We start from the raw sequence: 18,736 nt of genomic DNA, 5'->3' as shown, positions 1-18,736 counted from the left end.
GTTTAATTTTGGTGAATCCTGATCCTCAAAAATTGCATGATAGGGCTTTAATCTTGGTGGAAAACTGCCCTCTCCAAGTGCCTTTTATCAAGTAGCAGCAGCAGTAGCACTGTATTTTAACGTTATGCTGATTAAACTTTGGAATTAATCCTTTCGTCACATGCTTGTTGGATCACTAACTTGCTACTGCCAATCAACAATCGATGAGGAAAAAACTACTTGTGTGTCTCACATCTGGTTCTCCAGCCGCAGAGTGCCGTTGAAGTCGTACAGGTGCCTGTTGGGGCCTTCACATTCCAGACAACCGGACATCGCTACCAAATCCTCCAGAGTCTGAAGACCAGCTGTGAGTGAGAGACCCTGAAAAAACACAAGGAAAGTTTACTGAGGGAGCCCATCATAGAAAAGCAATGTTCATGAATCAAAATCAGCTTAAACATGGACAAAACCAGAGATAGAAGGAGAGCAAGAACTATCAGGAAACACGATCAGGATGGAAAGTCCTACTGAGTGCAGAATCCATGCACTGACAAATCCAGAGTTTTTCTACCTGTCTGATCTTCAGGTTGGTTTCTCCATCCAGGTTAGAGGTCTCAGTGTAGCACATGGCCTGCGGTTCACTGTGGAGACAAAGGCAAATCAATTTCCAGGGGAAATCAATCAAAAGCAACATAGAAAATGGAATAATCAATTGAGAAATGGTTTAAAAATAGTTGTTTTGGGGATTTTTTTTTTGGACTCCTGACTAATTTTAACATACAACTTTGTGCGGCAGTAATTTAAAGTGAGAATTCTTCACAATTTTTACATTTTAAGTGAAAAATAATAATCGAAACTAAAAATAAATTATTTGAATTCTGAAAAGCAATGGTCAGTAGCTACCGCTGAAAGCAGTTTAAGACAAATGACACACACACACATAGAGTCTGACCTGGAGGACACAATAACCATGTCAGCTGGAAGATGTTGGCCATTGGTCACCTTCACTATGTCGCCTACTGCCACCTTGTGGGCATGATGCAGCAGCGCAACAGCATGGAGTAGAATACCAGGTGGGGCCAAAGGAAAAAGAGGGGCGTTTCAGCAGAGGGTAAGGGGCGTTGTCGGGGTGAGAGAGGACAACAGAGAGAGAAAACAGCCGGGAGGTTAATCAGTGACCAGCGAGGATGCAGTCAACAGAGAGAAACCTGAGATAAGAGGACAGTGAGAACAGGAGCGCATCGCTTTAACTGCGCTGATGAAAGCTGCAACAGAGGCAGAGCAGAATAAGACACTAAGATTGTAAGAATGTAGATATGAGAGAGAAGAGAAAAAAATGTGCTCACAGTTCAGCTCAGTTCAAGGACAGACGGTGCAGTGCTGCAGCCAATTTAAAAACATATTACAAAGCAGCAGCTTTTTTGAAAGATACTTTTCAAAAACAGAGAGAAAATGTGACTTTAAGGACAACGCCTTTGTGAGGCAAAAAACCTCTGTGTTGCCCAATTTCATAGGAATAAAAGTATTTAATGACTTCAGTAAACTGAGGCGGGAAAACATGTGGCGTTGATGTCATCTGAACAGACATGAGCCGAAGCACAATAGAACACCACTAGTTCTACGGGTGGAGGGGACGAGGAGAGAGATCGGCTCCAAGAAACACCCCAATTCTCTGGAAAAATAACTGCAGCAATATCGATTTCTGAACACAGCTCTTCCTTGTAGGACCTTCTTCAAGGCCAAATGAACTTCTGCCAAAGCACCACCCAACTGATCCTACGCCACGGAATGAACAAGCACGTATGAGCACAAGGGGAACTTTTTGTGGGTTTAAAAGATGCCTTTGATGGCAATTAACAGTAGAAATTTTAAAAATCATAATGAGTTTTATGAGTGCACAACTGAAGGCTTATAACAAGGTTAAAGCAGAAAATGAAGCATTCTAGGAGGACGACATGTTCCTACTTGACATCAACGGAGCCATTAATGAGTTCGAAGGCAGCTGGAACAAATTCCTTCACCTGTCATGACATTGAGCAACAATGGGGATTAATTTCTGCAATACACGCTTGTCACCCGCATAACAGTGACTCAAATTTGATTTGATTTGACCTGCTGGAGCAAAGCTGTACACTGCTGGAGTCTGTTAATGAGTTCAACCGATTCGATGCCCAGATCTGAAGAAAACAGATCCACATTTGTTACTGAAAACAACCCACAAAAACATGCATAGCAGTCATCTGGCATTCATCTGGCTCGGGTTACTGCACTTCAGTTGAGATCACAATGGAAGGAAAAGTTGCGCGCGAGTGTGTTTTTTACTCACTGAACTGAAAACCAACAAAATCGAACATCTCAACATACAAGCTATTCCTGTTTGAAATATTGGACAAATCAGGCACAAAACTACACACACTTGTCATCTCACAATAAAATATCAATATCTGCTGGACAAGTATCTCTTCACTGTCAAGGATCTAAAAAAACAGACGGACTCTGATCCAACACAGACACAAAAAAGGCACAAAAAATCTTGGAAAAGAAACTAGAATAAAATATGTTCTTACTGCACAACAGGTGAGATGGAGGCAAAAATGGAATCATGTCTTTATAAAACATGGCAGCATCAAGAAAGATTCATTTTGCTCTTACAACAACATAATCCTGACTTCCTAATAGTATAATTGCCACTTTATTGTGTTAATGCTGTTGTTATTGGAATATTCCATTCATAACTGTGTAATGTTTTGTTAATAATTATCAGGATGTTTTTTGTTTCATTTTCACATTTTCTTAAAAGTTTATCTGCACTGTAAGAGGAAATGCATCTTTAATCTGTGCACTTCTTTCAGAATCATTTTATACCTCTAATGCCAATAAAATACAGTAAAATGAGTAGTAAAACTGACACAGAGAGAGAGAGAGAAAGAGAAAGCAAAAGCACAGGTGTAAGTGAGTGAGAGCTGAATTATGTGATGATAGTGATACCTGTTTCCAGATAATCGTCTGCCAGGCTCCGCTCCGCAGCACTGAGAGACAAGGACAACACGGCCGTCAGTCAGCCTATAGAGCAGCTCTCATACAGTATTCATAGCGACTAAACTTTTGTCTGCGGCAGTTTCGCCTGCACTATAATGAGTGACACACAACAGCCATTCATCCAGCCGTGAAAGGAAAACAAAGCCCTCGTAAACAGACGCAAGCGAACCCGTGGAAAACCTCAGACAGTCGATGCACTTTAACAAGCGCACATTCATTCATATACACACACATAAACACACAAACGATACCTGTCGTCTTCTTCTTGTTGACCGTGTTGTCTGCTTTATGCCTTTTCTGTAATAAGCATAGATGAACATCAGCTTTTAAAGAGCCCATATCGTGCACACGTACAGATTCATAATTGCATTTTTCAGGTTTTACTAGAACATGTTTTCATGCTCTAATGTCCAAAAGCAAACTGATTCTCTCATACTGTACTTCCTCCAGCACCTCTGTCTCAAATGCTCCGTTTTAGTTCCTGTCTCTTTAAGGCTTCGGCCTGTTCTGATTGGTCAGCCGGCTTAACAAGCTAAAGTTGGTTATGTGTTGTAACACCAGGTCTGTGAATAAACAGATGCAGCCATCCGAGAAGCATCTGTTGCGAGGAAATAACGGTGGACTGCAAGGAAGCGGCCCATTCTTTGTTTGAGGGTATGTCTGCCACTCAGGACGATTAATCTATCAACGATTTATCAATCAGTTGCTTCATCTAAATGATTATTTTTCCTCCAAAAAAAGGGAAATGACCATTTAATTCCATTTCCTTTCTTTTGGACAAACTGTATGTCACTGCATAACATAGCACAGAAGGAAATGAAGACACAAAAATGAAAAAATGTTCAACTGGAGACTACAACATAAAGATAACAAAAAAAATTGGGCTCATTATTTATATAAGTAGCACCACTCCAAAAGAAATCCAACTTTTTGTAGATTAAAGCAAAGTCCGATGACCGATGACCGAAGCCGGCATCCTAACGCAACAATAATGCAGTGATGCTGAAGACAAACATTCGTTACAATCATTGGAAGCAAATAAAAACAACATTATGGTAAAAAAAAAAAAATGATGCCGCTACATTTTCAGCGTCAACATTATAGCGTCAATTATTTTGACTAATTGCAGCAGCTGCCAAACCAGTCCTGAGGCAAGTGTTCAACAAATGTGTTACACAATGACGTAAATAATTAATGGGAAAAAAGAACCTGGCCTGCAAACAAGGCGTTTCAGGCAGGTAAGGTGCAGAGTTTGCAGACCTTTAAAATGCACTAAAACCTCTCACGCACCCAAAAAACCCAGCATGGACTCTTTAAGATAACAACAGGAAGTCTCTCTCCCACTTAAAATGTTTCTCAATTAGTGAAAAGCCCAGTCTAACTTCAGATAATGTTCCAAAGGCGACTGTGGCACTCACATAGTCCTCTATGATCTCCTTGATTCCAGCCACGGTGAGGATGAAGATGAGGGGGACCAGTGTGGTGTAGCGACCGGTCGGTGAGACGTCAGGGATTTGCTGATGGGAGACAGGAGACACAACGCTCAGAAATCAGTGCTGACAGGGCGGGTTGAGTGGCTTAAAGCACCTATAATGGACCATCCCAGTGATGGCGGAGATAAATCAGTTGTTTATGCATTAGGCTGCTGCACGAGAATAACTTGTTTAGTTTGCACACTGATAGGAGGAAAGAGCTGTGGAGGTGGGCGTTTTTCTCGGTTTACTTCAAATCACACAAAGAAGGGGAGAATGATGAGTATTTTTCAAGTATAGAAAGCTGCCAGACTATACATGTTGTGAGGGCAATTTATGATAAACATGTACTGAATTATAAATGTTGGCATATGCTTGTAAAGTAACCCATTTGTATGACATTTATCATTGATGTTTACATGAATATTTATTACTTTTATTCTATTCCCTTTGGGTTTCTGAGAACATTTACCAAAAGTTAACTTTTGTCATCTGGAAAGCAACTCCCACAATTTATTCAGTATTTCAGAAAGCTGTACAACTTAAGGGATGAACAGTTTATCAAAATATTACTAGAACTGCAATGTGAACAAGTGCAATATCCCAATCGTAGGAGCTGCTGTTGTTTTGGGAAAAGTCTCCAGACATGAGGGATCATGTTTGTTCGGTACAGGAGGCACATCAACACATCATTGTTTACAAAATTTGAAGGCAAAACGATGCAAAAATTCCCACTAAACGCGCTCCTCTTATCGCAATCTGCATATTGTTCATCTCCGTTTCAAAAAATCCTGGAATATTTCACATCAGATTTTGCAGGATGCATCATTTAAAGCCTGTGTAGGCCTGAGAATCCAAACAAACTGCAGTCTGAGCCAAGAGCGCTGGCAGCTGTTGTTGTGCGTGGGGTCTACCTGCATGAGTGCGATGAACAGGAAGAAGGCATTGGCAGCCCGTCTGATCTGCTCATACAGGAACCGGGGCAGGAACGTGAGAACCCCATACTTGGTGGTACTGCAGGAACAGACAGGCAGAGAAGAGACGTTACACTTTGTTTATGTTCGGACAGATGGAGGATGGATCCATTAGCAAAAGTAGGATTTCATGCATAAATTGCGCGCTAATGATTTTTAACCCTGACAGGCTGAATAACAAAGAGCCCCATTTGGTTATATTGCTGCACTTGGAAATCTATTAGAAACACTCGATTGTGCTCAGAGAGGGCAAACAGAGCTATTATGGGATGCACACACATCACACCTATAAATAGAGCGGGATGCTTAATCCAACTGTACAAATTTAGACCCGAAACCCCAAAAAATAGGTGCAAGAAACCTTGGCAACCTCAACCTGTCAGTCAGTGGTATCGATCAGACAGCTGCATTGATTAGCCTTGATATAGCCACGAGCTACAGTAAGAGCTTTTAGAGAAGCTAAAAATAAAAAGTCAACCTTCAAGTCAAGGCCTGCCTTTTTTTTTCTTGTCCTGTGTCGCCTGAGTGGACAGTCAGGGCTGCTGCAAGGGCTTTTGTTTAATGGACAGTGCACGTTTGGGTGCGTGAGTGAACAGAGTGCATGCAAAGGAATCACAATTCACGACCTCCTAGGAGATGAGCCCATAACTGCTTTTTTCCGTCCGTCTTACTCACACATATGAGAAGCACAAAGAGCAGGACATTACACAAAAAAGAAAGAAGCAACAGCTGTTAGTGCGTCACACAGACACCCAGTATCCTGACCCTGATGCTCTGGATACCCCAGGGTTAGTGATACTACACCTATGATCCAACAGATAAAGTTCCTTTAATCTAATTAAGGACAAGTGACACCAGATTCCGACACACATTTCCAACTAGAACAAGAAAAAAAAGTCCAAAACATCTGGCTGTGTTATTTTTCATAGTATAGATGTCCAGCTTGCTTAGCAGCTGTTAGCTGCAGGGATGAAGCTCTCCTGCCGCTGTGTGGCTTTGTCGTGTTTTTAGAAAAAACAGAACATCTTCTTCATACATTAAACACCAAAAAAATAAAACGCTGACTTAAAGTCAGAGACGACTCGTCCTCTAAGAGGAAAAAACAGGCAGGTGTGTTTTTCTCGGAATGGGATGAGCCGGTTACTTTGCATTTAATGCTCCCGTTGCATAAAAACACACACCTACATTAAAATATTAAAGTGGAGGGTCTGGGAGATGGAGGTGAGCTGAGTGTACAGATAAAAGCTACAAGGCTTTAATCTGAAGAAAATCAATAAAGCTATTGGACCTTTAAAACACAAACTAAACAGTTACAGGAATACAGGGACATCAGAGGGAGGGTCTCTGGAGCCAGAGAGCTCCTGGATCTCCAATCAGGAGGCAGCAGGTTGCCGAACAAGACATGCGAGGCAATCGGACGAGCCCGCGGAGCACCCCCCTTAATCCGATTTGAAGAGTTGAAATTGACTTTTAACAGTGAAACTGAATCTGCTGACAATAATGGCAAGATGACAGAACAGGAGCCCAGTGGTCCCAGTGGCGCCGAGCACAGTTAAAGAAAAACAGGGACAATATTAGGTAAAGACAAGGAGACAAATTACAGTGGCGCCTGTCTGAATCAAACTTTCATACTATTTGATTTGTTATACACCGATGACAGCCGGGTGATGTTTAAAATGGAGATTCTTCTCTGTTTGACCCCGTCCACGACCCTGCCTGGGACAGATTATTACACACAATCAGGAAATCCACACAGACACATATTTGACATAAGCGTTCTCCAAGATTCCACTTCTTCTGAGCTTTTCAATCCAGTGAAGGTCATAGCTGAAAGAATCACACTTTACAGCCTCTGACTGAGTCCTGAAGAATCAGATCAGACAGCTTCTATCAGCAGTGAAATCCAGAGACAAGTCCTGCCACAATGATTCCTCGAAATGTCTCAAAGCGAACACACCTTTGACCTAATAAACAGCTCAGGCGGCGTTTGTAATTTATGCAAACACATGTAACTGTAATTACTTCACTTTCATTGGCAGCTTTAAATATTCATGAAAATGTATTGATTAAGCAACACCATCATGTAGCGCTGAACACTTGAATCTCTCACTATAGCCTCCACCCTTTGCAGAGCTGCAAACAATCACCTAATAGGTGAGTTATTAAGGCACCTTATCAATGGATTTTCAACTTTAAAGCTGCAGTTTTAGTAGTAAAACAACACTTTTTCTTTGAGTGACCTTGATTGAAACTGAACTAAAAACAATGGTGTTTAAGAGGGAAATTAATCTCAGTGGTCCAAAGTCTACTTTTCACTCAGTGTGGTAGAAAAACACACACACAGGCTGGAAGAGACCGTCCTTCAACCCGACAATGTGGGTGCATTGCCCCCGTGAGTAAACATTCAATATATTCAATGTTGGTGTGTCCTTTGGCAAGACAACAAATAGTGCAAACTGTTTAGCCGAGGAAATCAGGTCGGCTCAGTCAGAGAAATTTTACTTTGAGAGCTTTGTCTGATTATTTTTGAGTTTTAATTTCCTTTCAAGTGTTTTTCTCTCTTTAAATGATACATTTTAGCTTTTCTAATGTTGTTTTAGTTTTTATAGACAACACTGTGCTTTAAAAAGGGATGAATTCATGACTTGCGAGAGACAGATTGAGATGTTTTTTTTGTCAATTTCTCTATATATCCGGGACATACAAAGGAACCGAAAAGATGTTTCTCTCCAACCTTTGTATTCACTATAAATATTGTTGCTTTCAAACTGCAGGTTTCAGGAGAAAAAAAAGCAGTTTCTTATAATGGAGGTCTATTAAAGATGGGTTTTATGCACGATATTGCATTGAGTTGTGGAGCACTTTTGAACGCTGAAAAGTGCTCTATAAATAAATACATATCTTATTACACTAAAGATAATACATTTTAGATTATTGCCTACAAAATCCATGCTGCAGGAGGAAAGAAAAGCAGTTTCTTATCATTTAGGTCTGCTCAAATTGGCATGAATCATTGCATGAAGACAAAATTATTAAAAACAAGTAGTAAACATTTAAAACTACGTCTTTCATAACTCTGGTGACTCTGGTTTGCTGCGCACTTAAATGAGTTGCATCCTGTCTGCTGGCTGCTCATCCGGACTCAGTGGAAAACAAATCTGATCATAATGTAAATCAGTCCATTCACCACACAGCAGGGACACCTACCTGACGTGGTTGTCGCAGAACTTGGTGTTTTGTGGCCGGTTGAGCAGCACCGTCCGCGCCGTGGCGTCTACGGGATCCGCCTGGGAAGTGGTCCCGGACATCTCATCATCTGCCTTGCGGTAACCGGCGGACGAGCAAGCGGGTCCTGCACCGTTGGATTGATGGGAGAGAGGCGAGGCTGAGTGAGTGCGAGTGGGAGACAGAGGCAGAGAGAGAGAGACAGGGGGAGATAGACAGAGATACAGAGAGAGAGAGAGAGAGAGAGAGAGAGAGAGATACAGAGAGAGAGAGATACAGAGAGAGAGAGAGAGAGAGAGAGACAGAGAGAGAGAGAGAGGGAGGGGAGACAGAGACATAGACGGGAGACGTGGTTTACAGTTCAAAAGGTCTAATTAGTACTAGAGGATACTGTACGCTGATGTGAGCCGGTTGGGTCGGTTCGGTGACGTTAGTGACTCCCCCCGCCACCCTCCTCTTCAATGCACACACGCGCGACGCCCACGGGACCCCCCGCGTAATAATGGATGTGCTGAGGGATGCACAATGGCGAACAAACACACCGGCTCCGTCTGTTTTATCAGCACTTGTTCATACGCAGGCCCGCGTAGGAGAGAGAACATTAAGACACAAAAGTGACTGAAGAGGACGCCTCTCCTCCCGCAGACCCCCCTCCTGAATCCCCGCCCGCCTGCCTGCCTGCCTGCTTGCCCGCCCTCCCGCCCACCCCGGCTGGCTTTGTCGTCTCCAACCGTTTTAACGCGTCGTGATCCGCGCCTCCTTCTTTCACCCCCCGCATGAGCAGCTCCTGCAGCCGGACACTTTCCACTGGCAAAAACACTAAAATGCAAACAGGTCTCGGACGCCACAGTTTACTCAGCTGCTATAACAAACCGCGGACCTGGGCGAGGACGGATGCAGCGGCGGCGCGTCCGAGTCTCCCCTCTCCTCCTTCGGCTTCGGTAAAGAGGAAGCTCCCGGCCCCGGTGGAAGAAACTGGCCCGGTGAGCTCCGCTGCCGTGTCATCTGGACACCTGCCGCCTCGGGAAGCCTTTATCCGGCGCGTTTCGGACGATCTCCTGCCTCCCAGCTGCTCACCAGCTCAGACAACGAGGGGAACCATATGGAGCTCCTTGAGCGCTGCGGAGAGGCAAAGCCGGGCTCCGTTTTTAAAGGGCCAGAAGCCTGATATCGCCTCAGGTTCTTGTGGTCACAGGCACAGATGGGTCAAATGACATCCGTGAGGCAGGAGCCATGCATCAGGAGATCACTTTAAAGTCCCTCCAACTGTGATGTGTCTGCAGCAGCACTTCCTACAGGTTTCTGCACTTTATCATTAACTTACATTCAGATTCATGTGCTATATTGCATTATCTATTAAACCACGGGTAGGCACTCTTCAAATCATGTAATTTTTCTCTAATACAGTCCCCAAAAAGCCCTTTAAGTGTCAGCTGTAAATATGCAATGAGACCCTGAACGCATCACTCTTCCTAACAGTTATTATGGGATCATGTTTGGGGTATCATTTCAAGAGATCTGTGCCCCATGTCTCTGTCTGCGGGTGAGTCTGTAAGTGAAAACAACAGCAGGCTAATTGCATCAATAATTTAAAAAAGAATAAGCACTGGCAGGGTTCCGCAGATTGAATTTCCACAGTCCTGAAACTCTATTTCTACGGCGCTACAATCCTACTATAGTCGGCTCATTCTCTCCCTTCATCAATAACCAAAATTGGGTTAACATCGATATATTTCCACTCAAGCGTGTTGTTCTGAAGAAATTGTAAAATTACCCAGAAGTAAGCCAGACAGGCTCGGATCATCCCTGTTGGCACATCAGGTGTTTTTCCATTTTAGGAGACATTGAGTCATGTGTGTTTACAGGAAACAGCTACCGAGGAGGTATTTCTGTAGTTTTTGAACTTATCCTTCATGTTCTCGCTACTTTCGCCTCTGAAGAAGCAGCCTGTGTGACATCCTCAGACCTTTGTGAAGTGCCCTTCCACACCAGCCACACAAAGTGTCTGCACAAAGGCACAGAGCAAGGGTCAAAGTCTGTGAGAGAAAACTGATAATGAACCCTCCTCTGTATCCCAGGCTATCACTTCCGCTCCATGCAGAGCTATAAGTCGCAATCACAGCTCAGCAGTCCTCGCTGCAAATGGCACCGGGGTCAATCAAGATAGAGGAGGAAATGATTAAGGAAGATACAAGGTCAAAGGTAGTGAAGGGCGATGCATGCTAACTATCATGTCGTCTTCTCCTCTGCCACCTCTCTAATCATACTTGTCTCTCCTTGTTGTTCATTTCTCGGCTTGTAGAAATACTTCTCCTGCCATGCCTTCACTTTTTAACCCCCGTAGATTCTACCTTTCCCAAGAAGATCAATAACGGCTTTCTCAGCAGCCCACTTCGGCTCTAATTCATTTCTGGGGAGATCAATGCCTCGGTTACTCATCTCTGATGGAGTAGGAGCACAGTCACCTCCGTAACTCATTACTGATGCATCGCTGATGAGTCAGCAGCTAAAAAACCCCAGCAGAGCACAGCCAGGTCAATTACACATGAAGCACCCCAGATAGCCCGACAGGTAGCGCAGGTCTGATAACCTGCGGCCAGGACAGGTAAGACTAGACAGATCCGCTCTCAACAAACACTCTGATCTCATACCCTGCAGCAGCCAGCTACCCATTTGGTTGCTGAGTGTCTCCTTTCTAAAAAAAAAAACAACAAAAACACAATCATATGCATAGCCAAACTTCCATCCATTAGGTAGAGTTGCTTTATAGTCTTTTTACTGCTTCTCTAACATCAATACTTGTGTCATTCAACTAATTTACCACAGCAAAACAATACAGTCTGAAAATGCAGATGGTTAAATCCACCGTAAATGTTCTGTAGAGATTTTACTTCTTCGTAGCATCTTATTGACATACATGTTTTGGGCCAAACCCAAGCTGACCTGGCTCCAAAATTTCACTGTTAAAAAGCAGACTAGGCTGCTGAATAATGGATGGAAACGGGCTGCATAATTCATCCACATTTTCCAGAATGGCAGAGCATATTTCACCAGACTCCCCGGCTTGGTGCTGCTCCCCGCCTTCAGTCAGGAGACAAGTCATATGTCAGCCACCGTGACGGGGGTCTTCCTCAGCGTTTGTGTCAGATTGTGTTTTCAGCGGTACAAATGTAGCTTCTATGCTGATTACCCGTGTAATTCAATCACGCCTAACAGAGATACGCTATCTACCAAACATCCAGCCCAGACATGAAATGAGAATGAAAGGAAATAGCTACTTATCATAACAGCGACTATAGTGGAATAACTACAATTACCAGCAGCTGATGAAGCACTCCCACCCCCACTAGCTCCACTTGGGACACATTCTGGCTGATTCCATTTTTATTATCTGAAAATCTGTCAGAGCAGTTTAGATATAATTGCACTTGGGCGGCTGAACGTGCACAGCAAATCAGAGTTGCTTTTTTCTCAGTGCCCTCTGACGCCAAAGCCTCCGGTTGTAAATCTGTGACGGCCACAGGTCACGTCAAAATGTTCTTGAGCTAAATGCCAAGGCGCAACAACCCACTTGTTTTAATTCAATCAGAAAACGTGTCCCCTCTACATGTCCGTGTCTCAGGTTGGAGCATCAGGAAAGCATTACCAACAGAGCGTTGTCTGCCCCTACGTCCCATTGCTGTCCTGGTCTCCTAGGTGGCGTGAAGGCCCTACTCAAAGGTCCCGGCTGACTCGGTCGCTATCATTCCCAGTGGGTCCATTTGCCACCATAGCGGAGTAAGGAAGTAAAGCAAGAAAGCCTCTTACGGGCCAAGTGAGCGAACACGATAATCCTCTCTTTGTCTGCTCTGCAACTTCACCTGCTGCTAATCCATAACCTGATAATCCTACAGGTGTGACTGCAACACGCACACATTATACTAATGTATGCATATGCACGTATACATACACACACACTGTGTTATGGACACACACACACACAGACAGGTGAATGTACATCTTTTAATGCCAGAGAACATGAAAGGTCCCAGCATGCAGCAGCTGCCCGTCTCTAGACCCAGCTAACAGTCATACATGCATGCAGCAGTGTTCATGTACATGCTCTGTTCAGGCATGCCATGTCCAGACATGCATGTGTCGTCTTCTGCAGCATGCATTCATATTCAAAGATCAGAGATCCCAATGCACATCCATCCGTCTTCACCAGCATGGTCTGGTGTCACCGCTGTCTACGAGCACATGCAGTGAGAGGTTTAGGTCCTGTTCAGCATTCATGACTCCAGGCCCCGAGGAGCTACAGATTATTCAGGGTCCGCAGCACTAATAACATGTCTTAACCTTTTCAGCCAAGAACCAGACACACTCGTGTAAGTAGCTCCACTGTGTAGCTCTTGAGGGCCGGGGGTTGGGAGACGCCTGCTCCTAGCCGTTTGCACATGCACCTTTGAGGGGGGGGACGCCGGACACAAACGTGGGTGGGGCATCATCCAGTCTAATTCGAGCAAACTCACTTTTGTCAAACCTGTCTGTGAGGAGGGCACGCATGGTAGCGCCTTGGCCTTGGCCTGGGTCCTGCAGTTCAGAGGCCTCCTGCCTAATGGCGGTCAACACTAACTGCTCTGAGGCCGCGGCAGGAGAAAACAACACACACAGGACAACAAGTCAATATACACATACTGTACCGCACACAACACATCTAGGTGTCAGTGGCTGTGCTGTCAGTGTGTCTGCATGTGCCTTTCACTGGGAGCATCAACAGTGAGATGCCTGAATGTGAAAGATGAAAGTCTGAGGAGCTTCCTGCAGAAATGAACTTCATCAAAACCTTGCCCAGGAGTGCCCCCCTGTGGCCGCCTCTTAGAAACACCGTGTTTCTGCAATTTATTAGTCCTCTCTCTATCTCCCAAATGGCATCTTCAGTAGCTTGGCAGCCATGACGACCAGTCATTATCTTCCCACAGCAGATGCATTGTTGACAGTTGGCTGAGCTGCATGACTCGCATAAACAAGGTGCACCAACACTGATACTAGATGTGGCCTTACATTTAAACACAAATCCTGTAGACTGTCCAATACAGCCTGCAAAAACTAGAGGACATATCAATTACAGTTTGTTTTTCTGACAGAATATTTTTCTCCAGGATTTTGTGCCTTCTCCATCAATGTGTTTGCCAGCAGGTGCTATTAAAGGCACTATTTCTGATCTTCTCACATGTAAACAAATACATTCATAACAGTTTGTGAATATGTTTGTATATATGTGACTAAATGTGACAGATTGTTCGCCGCACACGTCAGGACCAGGGATGTGGCAGCTCGCTAATTGGAGCAAAGAATCAAGAGCTCAGGTTCCAGGAGATTACAATGAAGGCAACGTGAAGAACCCAGGAGGGAGCACATGTACACTCTCACACCAGACTAGCATTCCTTTTCCATCTTATGCTTTAAATATAGCAGCAGAAACACAATTTTTTTAGACCCTGTGAAACCAAAATAGTCTCCACTAGTGTGACTAGAAATCTCACATCAACTGGCCTGATATAAACAAGAAGAAAACAAACAGCGGTGACAGCAGTGTGACTCACTGTGAGGCCATCTGATTTTATATGCTTAAACATAAAAAATACAAACACGGCAAGTGGATTAAAACGAGAGTTGAATCTTAAAAAATCATGCTGCCATCCTCTGAAGTAACCCAAACTGCTGCTTTTAACATTTGACCCTTCCTTCTGGCAAAAAAAGTGTCGTGTCAAAAGATCCTGTTGTGTGTGTGTGTGCCACAAATAAATATCTGGGAACCTCTGGCCTGAAGACAGCATGGCCCAGTTGGCGCTCATCTCTGCTCACAATTCGCCCTGCTTTCTATTTCTGGAAGCCGAAGAGGCATGCAGCCACACACACACAGACACACAACAGCAAAAGCAGCCCGACAATATGTGCCAGTCACTATTATAAGCCCCTGGATGACACAAACACATGCTCCTCTATTCCAGGACAATCCAACCCAATGTGTGTGGAATCATCCAATGCAGCCTCCTGTTTAAACATCCCCCATCTTCTCTTTTATTCTGAGAGCTTTCTGCTGGAATAAATAAATAAAAACTTGAGACAGTGGATCTCCTTTTGTGCAGGGTGCGGTGAGGTGACTCTGGATGTGGGTGTCATAAAGGTGAGGTGAGATTCATTTCCAAGGAGCGTTTCTTAGACGGTCACGTGGTGGTTAAGTCCAAGGTAATAGGCTGTTCTTGGATTGATCTACAGGCGCACCGTGCAAAATAACTTACATGACTCCGCTCGGTCAAAATATGATGCCATCCGTGATCACAAGCTACAGTAAGATAATTATATAATACCACAATGATGACATAGGACATACAACTCATTCCAGGAACAGTGATAAGGTCACACACTCATCCAGTCAAGAATTATTATGCTCTTATCTTTCTTGGCACAGCATCTCTGTTATATAAAAATGAAGGCACATGCAGTCTTGCCCTTGTATTCCCAACCGGTGCCAACGACAGTGAGTGAGACTGGAGGATAAATACCGGTACAGCAAGTCACTCCATATGCATGCCGCAGTCCCGCACAATACGGATCCCTGTTATTATGCCAAGCACATAACAAATACGCACGATTCCATCCAGGCCGCTGTGTCCACAATAATGACAGGCCCGGTAATGAGACAGGCACCGACAGGACGCCAATGTTAGCGGCGGCTGAGCAAAGATTAAATAAGGTGTGATGGTTGTTCTACAGCTTACCTCCCTCGCTGTGTATCTTCTTCCCTCTCCGGTTGAAATACATCTTGCTGGTGGTGATCGAGTGTCGGTGTGGCTGAGGCGAGGAGGCCGGAGCGGCTTCATGCTCATGGCGCACCGACCGAGCGGAGGGACGCTGCTCCGGGCCCGGACTGCGGCCGCCGTGTCGTCTGCTGCTGCCGCTCGGGGATCATTATTTGTCGGTTGGAGGTGATGTTGTAGCGGAGGACAGCTCTCAGACAGCCACACGACACGCCGAGGCAAGGCTGCGCCAAATCCGGTTACGGATTTCAAAATAAAGCACCTTAGAATAAAGACATCCTGGCGCACTTTACTTTGAAAGTACGTTAGACTATAAAATATATGGATTTAAATTTAGTCAGATCAGCTTACTTTTTCTAGTTTTCTTAATGGGAATATAGGCTTTGCTCACTTTTAGTTGACTGGACTTTCAAAAAGACTGTTGCAAAGTCTAACTGTCAAAAATACAGGTGTTTTTGCAAATTCAAAACAAAAACATGTATTTTTGCAAGTTAGAAGTCTGTTTGAAAATTTTGGGCATGCCCTGTTCATTGCAGTTAATATGGATATATATATATATATATATATATATATATATATATATATATATATATATATATATATAAGCCCCATATTATACTCTGATGGAAATGACGAATGAAAATGTGAACAATTTTCCATCATATTTAAACTGTAAATTCTAATGAAAATAGAAATAAGGGCATATCAATGTAAGATAATGTTTTTTTTTTACTTATTTAAATACAGTAAAACTTTATAATTGTATAGCCACACATTGCAAAAGAACAAATTGCTATTTGTAAAAATACAGATTTTCAGTGTGGAGATTATGTACACCTTTAGCCTGTTTTTGTGCTTGTTATTGGGATTTTTGTTTTGTTTTGTTTTGTACAGCTCACAAGTAAATTGTTTTTTTCTATGATTATACTAGATGTTAACTGTAATTTAAGAAAACAAAGAAAATAGAAAATAAACAATGAAATAACAATTAAAGATGATTTTCCATTTTCCAATCCTTATTTTACATATTTTTTCTTTTAATTAAAATTAGTTTTGGCTATTATACTGAAAAACAGTGTGATTTTATAGTCCAATATAAAAGAACAAATTGCTATTTGATTTTTGATATGGACAGTATTTACAATTTTGGCCTGTTTTTAAATCAGTAAAACAGCAATAAATTTGCCAAATAAGCCATTGCTGTTTCTTTTTTTAAAGTCTGATTTGAGTTACAACCTAGTGTAGAGAAGTCATTTAGCTTTACCTTATTTAAAACTACTCCAACGAAAATATATTTTGAGTTTGGAGTTCAAGTGGAAAGCAGTTATAGCACAAAACAAGACGCTTTCAGCCTAAGCTTAGGAAAATGAGAAAGACATTTAAATAAATACTAAATGTCAAATCAAGGTATGGTTGCTAGTTGCTGTCCTTCAATTAACAGGTGAGTAAATTACAATTCTCGAAATGCTTATTAGTATACTCTTATTTTGAAGGGCAGCTCTTACGTTTCCGATCCTGTCCTTTGTGGCTTCACTGGATCACATAGATAGTGCATGAAATCAAATACATACATATGCAGCTTTAGTTTTATAGAGGGAATAATAATGGATGCTTTTTAATCAACTATCAAAAAGACATATTTGATGATTAAATAATATCAGCGGCTGCAATTGAGTACTTTTACAGTTAATTAATGCCATTTTCTGCAGATTTATTGTCTGTAAACAACTTGGAGAAACACAAGAAAATGTAAGCAGTTTAGATGTTACATTTAAGTGTAGTGTGGATTACAGATGTATGGTATGATATCGGTTAAATGTCAAACAACCTTCTTGGTATGAATAATTTAAACAATAAATTTATGACATGTAAACAGAATCTCAACTCACAGGCGCCACTGGAACACTGATAGTGGACACTAGCTTCTATTACTGGAGGATATATTGTAATTAAAGGATGATCAAATGCTCTCACATTCTGAAGTAGTGGTTGTTATAGTATAATTTCAAGCGTTCATTGCAGTTTTGGTTCATGTTTAGTTAACAGAACATCTGTTTCAAGGCTTCAGATTAACCCTCTGGCCTTGTTCAAAAACATCCATTCAGCTCGTCCGTGGCCATTTTTGGCCACCAACATACTGAGTCTGTAATTTTTTAGATTTTTTGCTACTTTTACTGCATAAAGTTTTTAACTAACATCAATTCTTATCATACATATAAAATATTCATTTATTTTAATTTTTTTAACCCTTCAAATGCCAGGTTGTTTGTATAATGCGCTTGTTCAAAAACAACCTCAAAAGTGACCATTATATATATTCTCAGTGCCACCAGTTTTTCATGTATTGTTAATCGCACAGTCTGAGATATGTAATTGATTAATAGCAACACTGATTATGATGCATTATTATTTTTGAGCAGAGAGAGCAAATCAGATAAAACTCCCACTCAGTGTTTGCATTCTCAAAATGCTTTAAAATTTAATTCTTTTTTTTTTTTACTTTCAACAGCTTAATTTTTCAAATTTGCATCAGTTCTTATCATGAAAACCAAAATTTCATTCAAATTCAGAAATTTAACCCTTTAAATGCCTTTTAGATCACATAATGCCAATGATCGAAAAGGGGAGAAAGGCATAAAATTATTTTTTTAACCAAACAATACATGCTACCTGATTTATTTTTTTAACCATAATTGCAGCTAAATGTATGTCAATAATGAACAGTGTCAATGATTTTTATGCATCATAATTTTTTTGTGCAGTGACCAAAAAACAAAAAAACTCACACTCAGCTTGTTCGTGGCCAAAAATGGCCACCCCCCGTTTGCATTCTCAAAATGTTTTGAAATTACTATATATTAAAATATTTTTCCACTTTCACCAACTTGATTTGTTAAATTTGCATCAGTTCTGTCCATGAAAACCAAAATTTTCCCAGTTTATAGAACAACCTGAGAGATTTGAATATGACTTAATAGTATCCATCAGGTGGGGTAGAGAATTAAGTGGGTCTGTTACCACTGCTAAAATGTCATCTGCATAAAGCAGTAATTTATGTTACTGACCACCACACTCAACTCCCTTAATGCCTCCATTTGTTCTGATACTGATACCTAACGCCTCCAAAAAAATAATAAATAACAGCGGGCTGAGAGAGCAACCCTGACGGGTCCCTCTAGAGAGGTTAAAAAATGGTGAGATAACCCTGTTAGTTATCACAGCTGCCTTAGGCTCCGTATATAAA

At 42.2% G+C, this 18,736-nt stretch overlaps 1 protein-coding gene across 6 annotated transcripts in view; it reads right to left on the bottom strand.

Annotated features, from left to right (window-relative positions):
* atp8a2 (ATPase phospholipid transporting 8A2) overlaps positions 1-15,734 on the bottom strand; it is a 57,527-nt gene extending 41,793 nt beyond the window's left edge. For 2 of the 6 annotated variants that reach the window (XM_051940371.1, XM_051940372.1), the window contains exons 1-10: positions 15,454-15,734; positions 13,201-13,308; positions 8,672-8,849; positions 5,405-5,504; positions 4,437-4,535; positions 3,270-3,315; positions 2,968-3,008; positions 932-1,005; positions 551-620; positions 233-360 (exon numbers count right to left, since the gene is read on the bottom strand). In XM_051940371.1, the coding sequence (XP_051796331.1) occupies positions 233-360; positions 551-620; positions 932-1,005; positions 2,968-3,008; positions 3,270-3,315; positions 4,437-4,535; positions 5,405-5,504; positions 8,672-8,849; positions 13,201-13,308; positions 15,454-15,496 (887 nt within the window). In that variant the 5' untranslated portion in view covers positions 15,497-15,734. Of the gene's footprint in view, positions 1-232; positions 361-550; positions 621-931; positions 1,006-2,967; positions 3,009-3,269; positions 3,316-4,436; positions 4,536-5,404; positions 5,505-8,671; positions 8,850-9,569; positions 9,787-13,200; positions 13,309-15,453 lie in introns of those variants that run through there. The other 4 variants (XM_022195089.2, XM_022195091.2, XM_022195093.2 and 1 more) reach the window with 4 other exon arrangements.
* Positions 15,735-18,736: the final 3,002 nt, after the last annotated feature.

This window comes from Acanthochromis polyacanthus, chromosome 20 (genome assembly GCF_021347895.1).
Source record: "Acanthochromis polyacanthus isolate Apoly-LR-REF ecotype Palm Island chromosome 20, KAUST_Apoly_ChrSc, whole genome shotgun sequence".
In the NCBI taxonomy this organism is placed as follows: domain Eukaryota; kingdom Metazoa; phylum Chordata; class Actinopteri; family Pomacentridae; genus Acanthochromis; species Acanthochromis polyacanthus.
The sequence above is the reverse complement of the archived record's forward strand: the minus strand, read 5'-3'. Positions and strand labels throughout refer to the sequence as shown.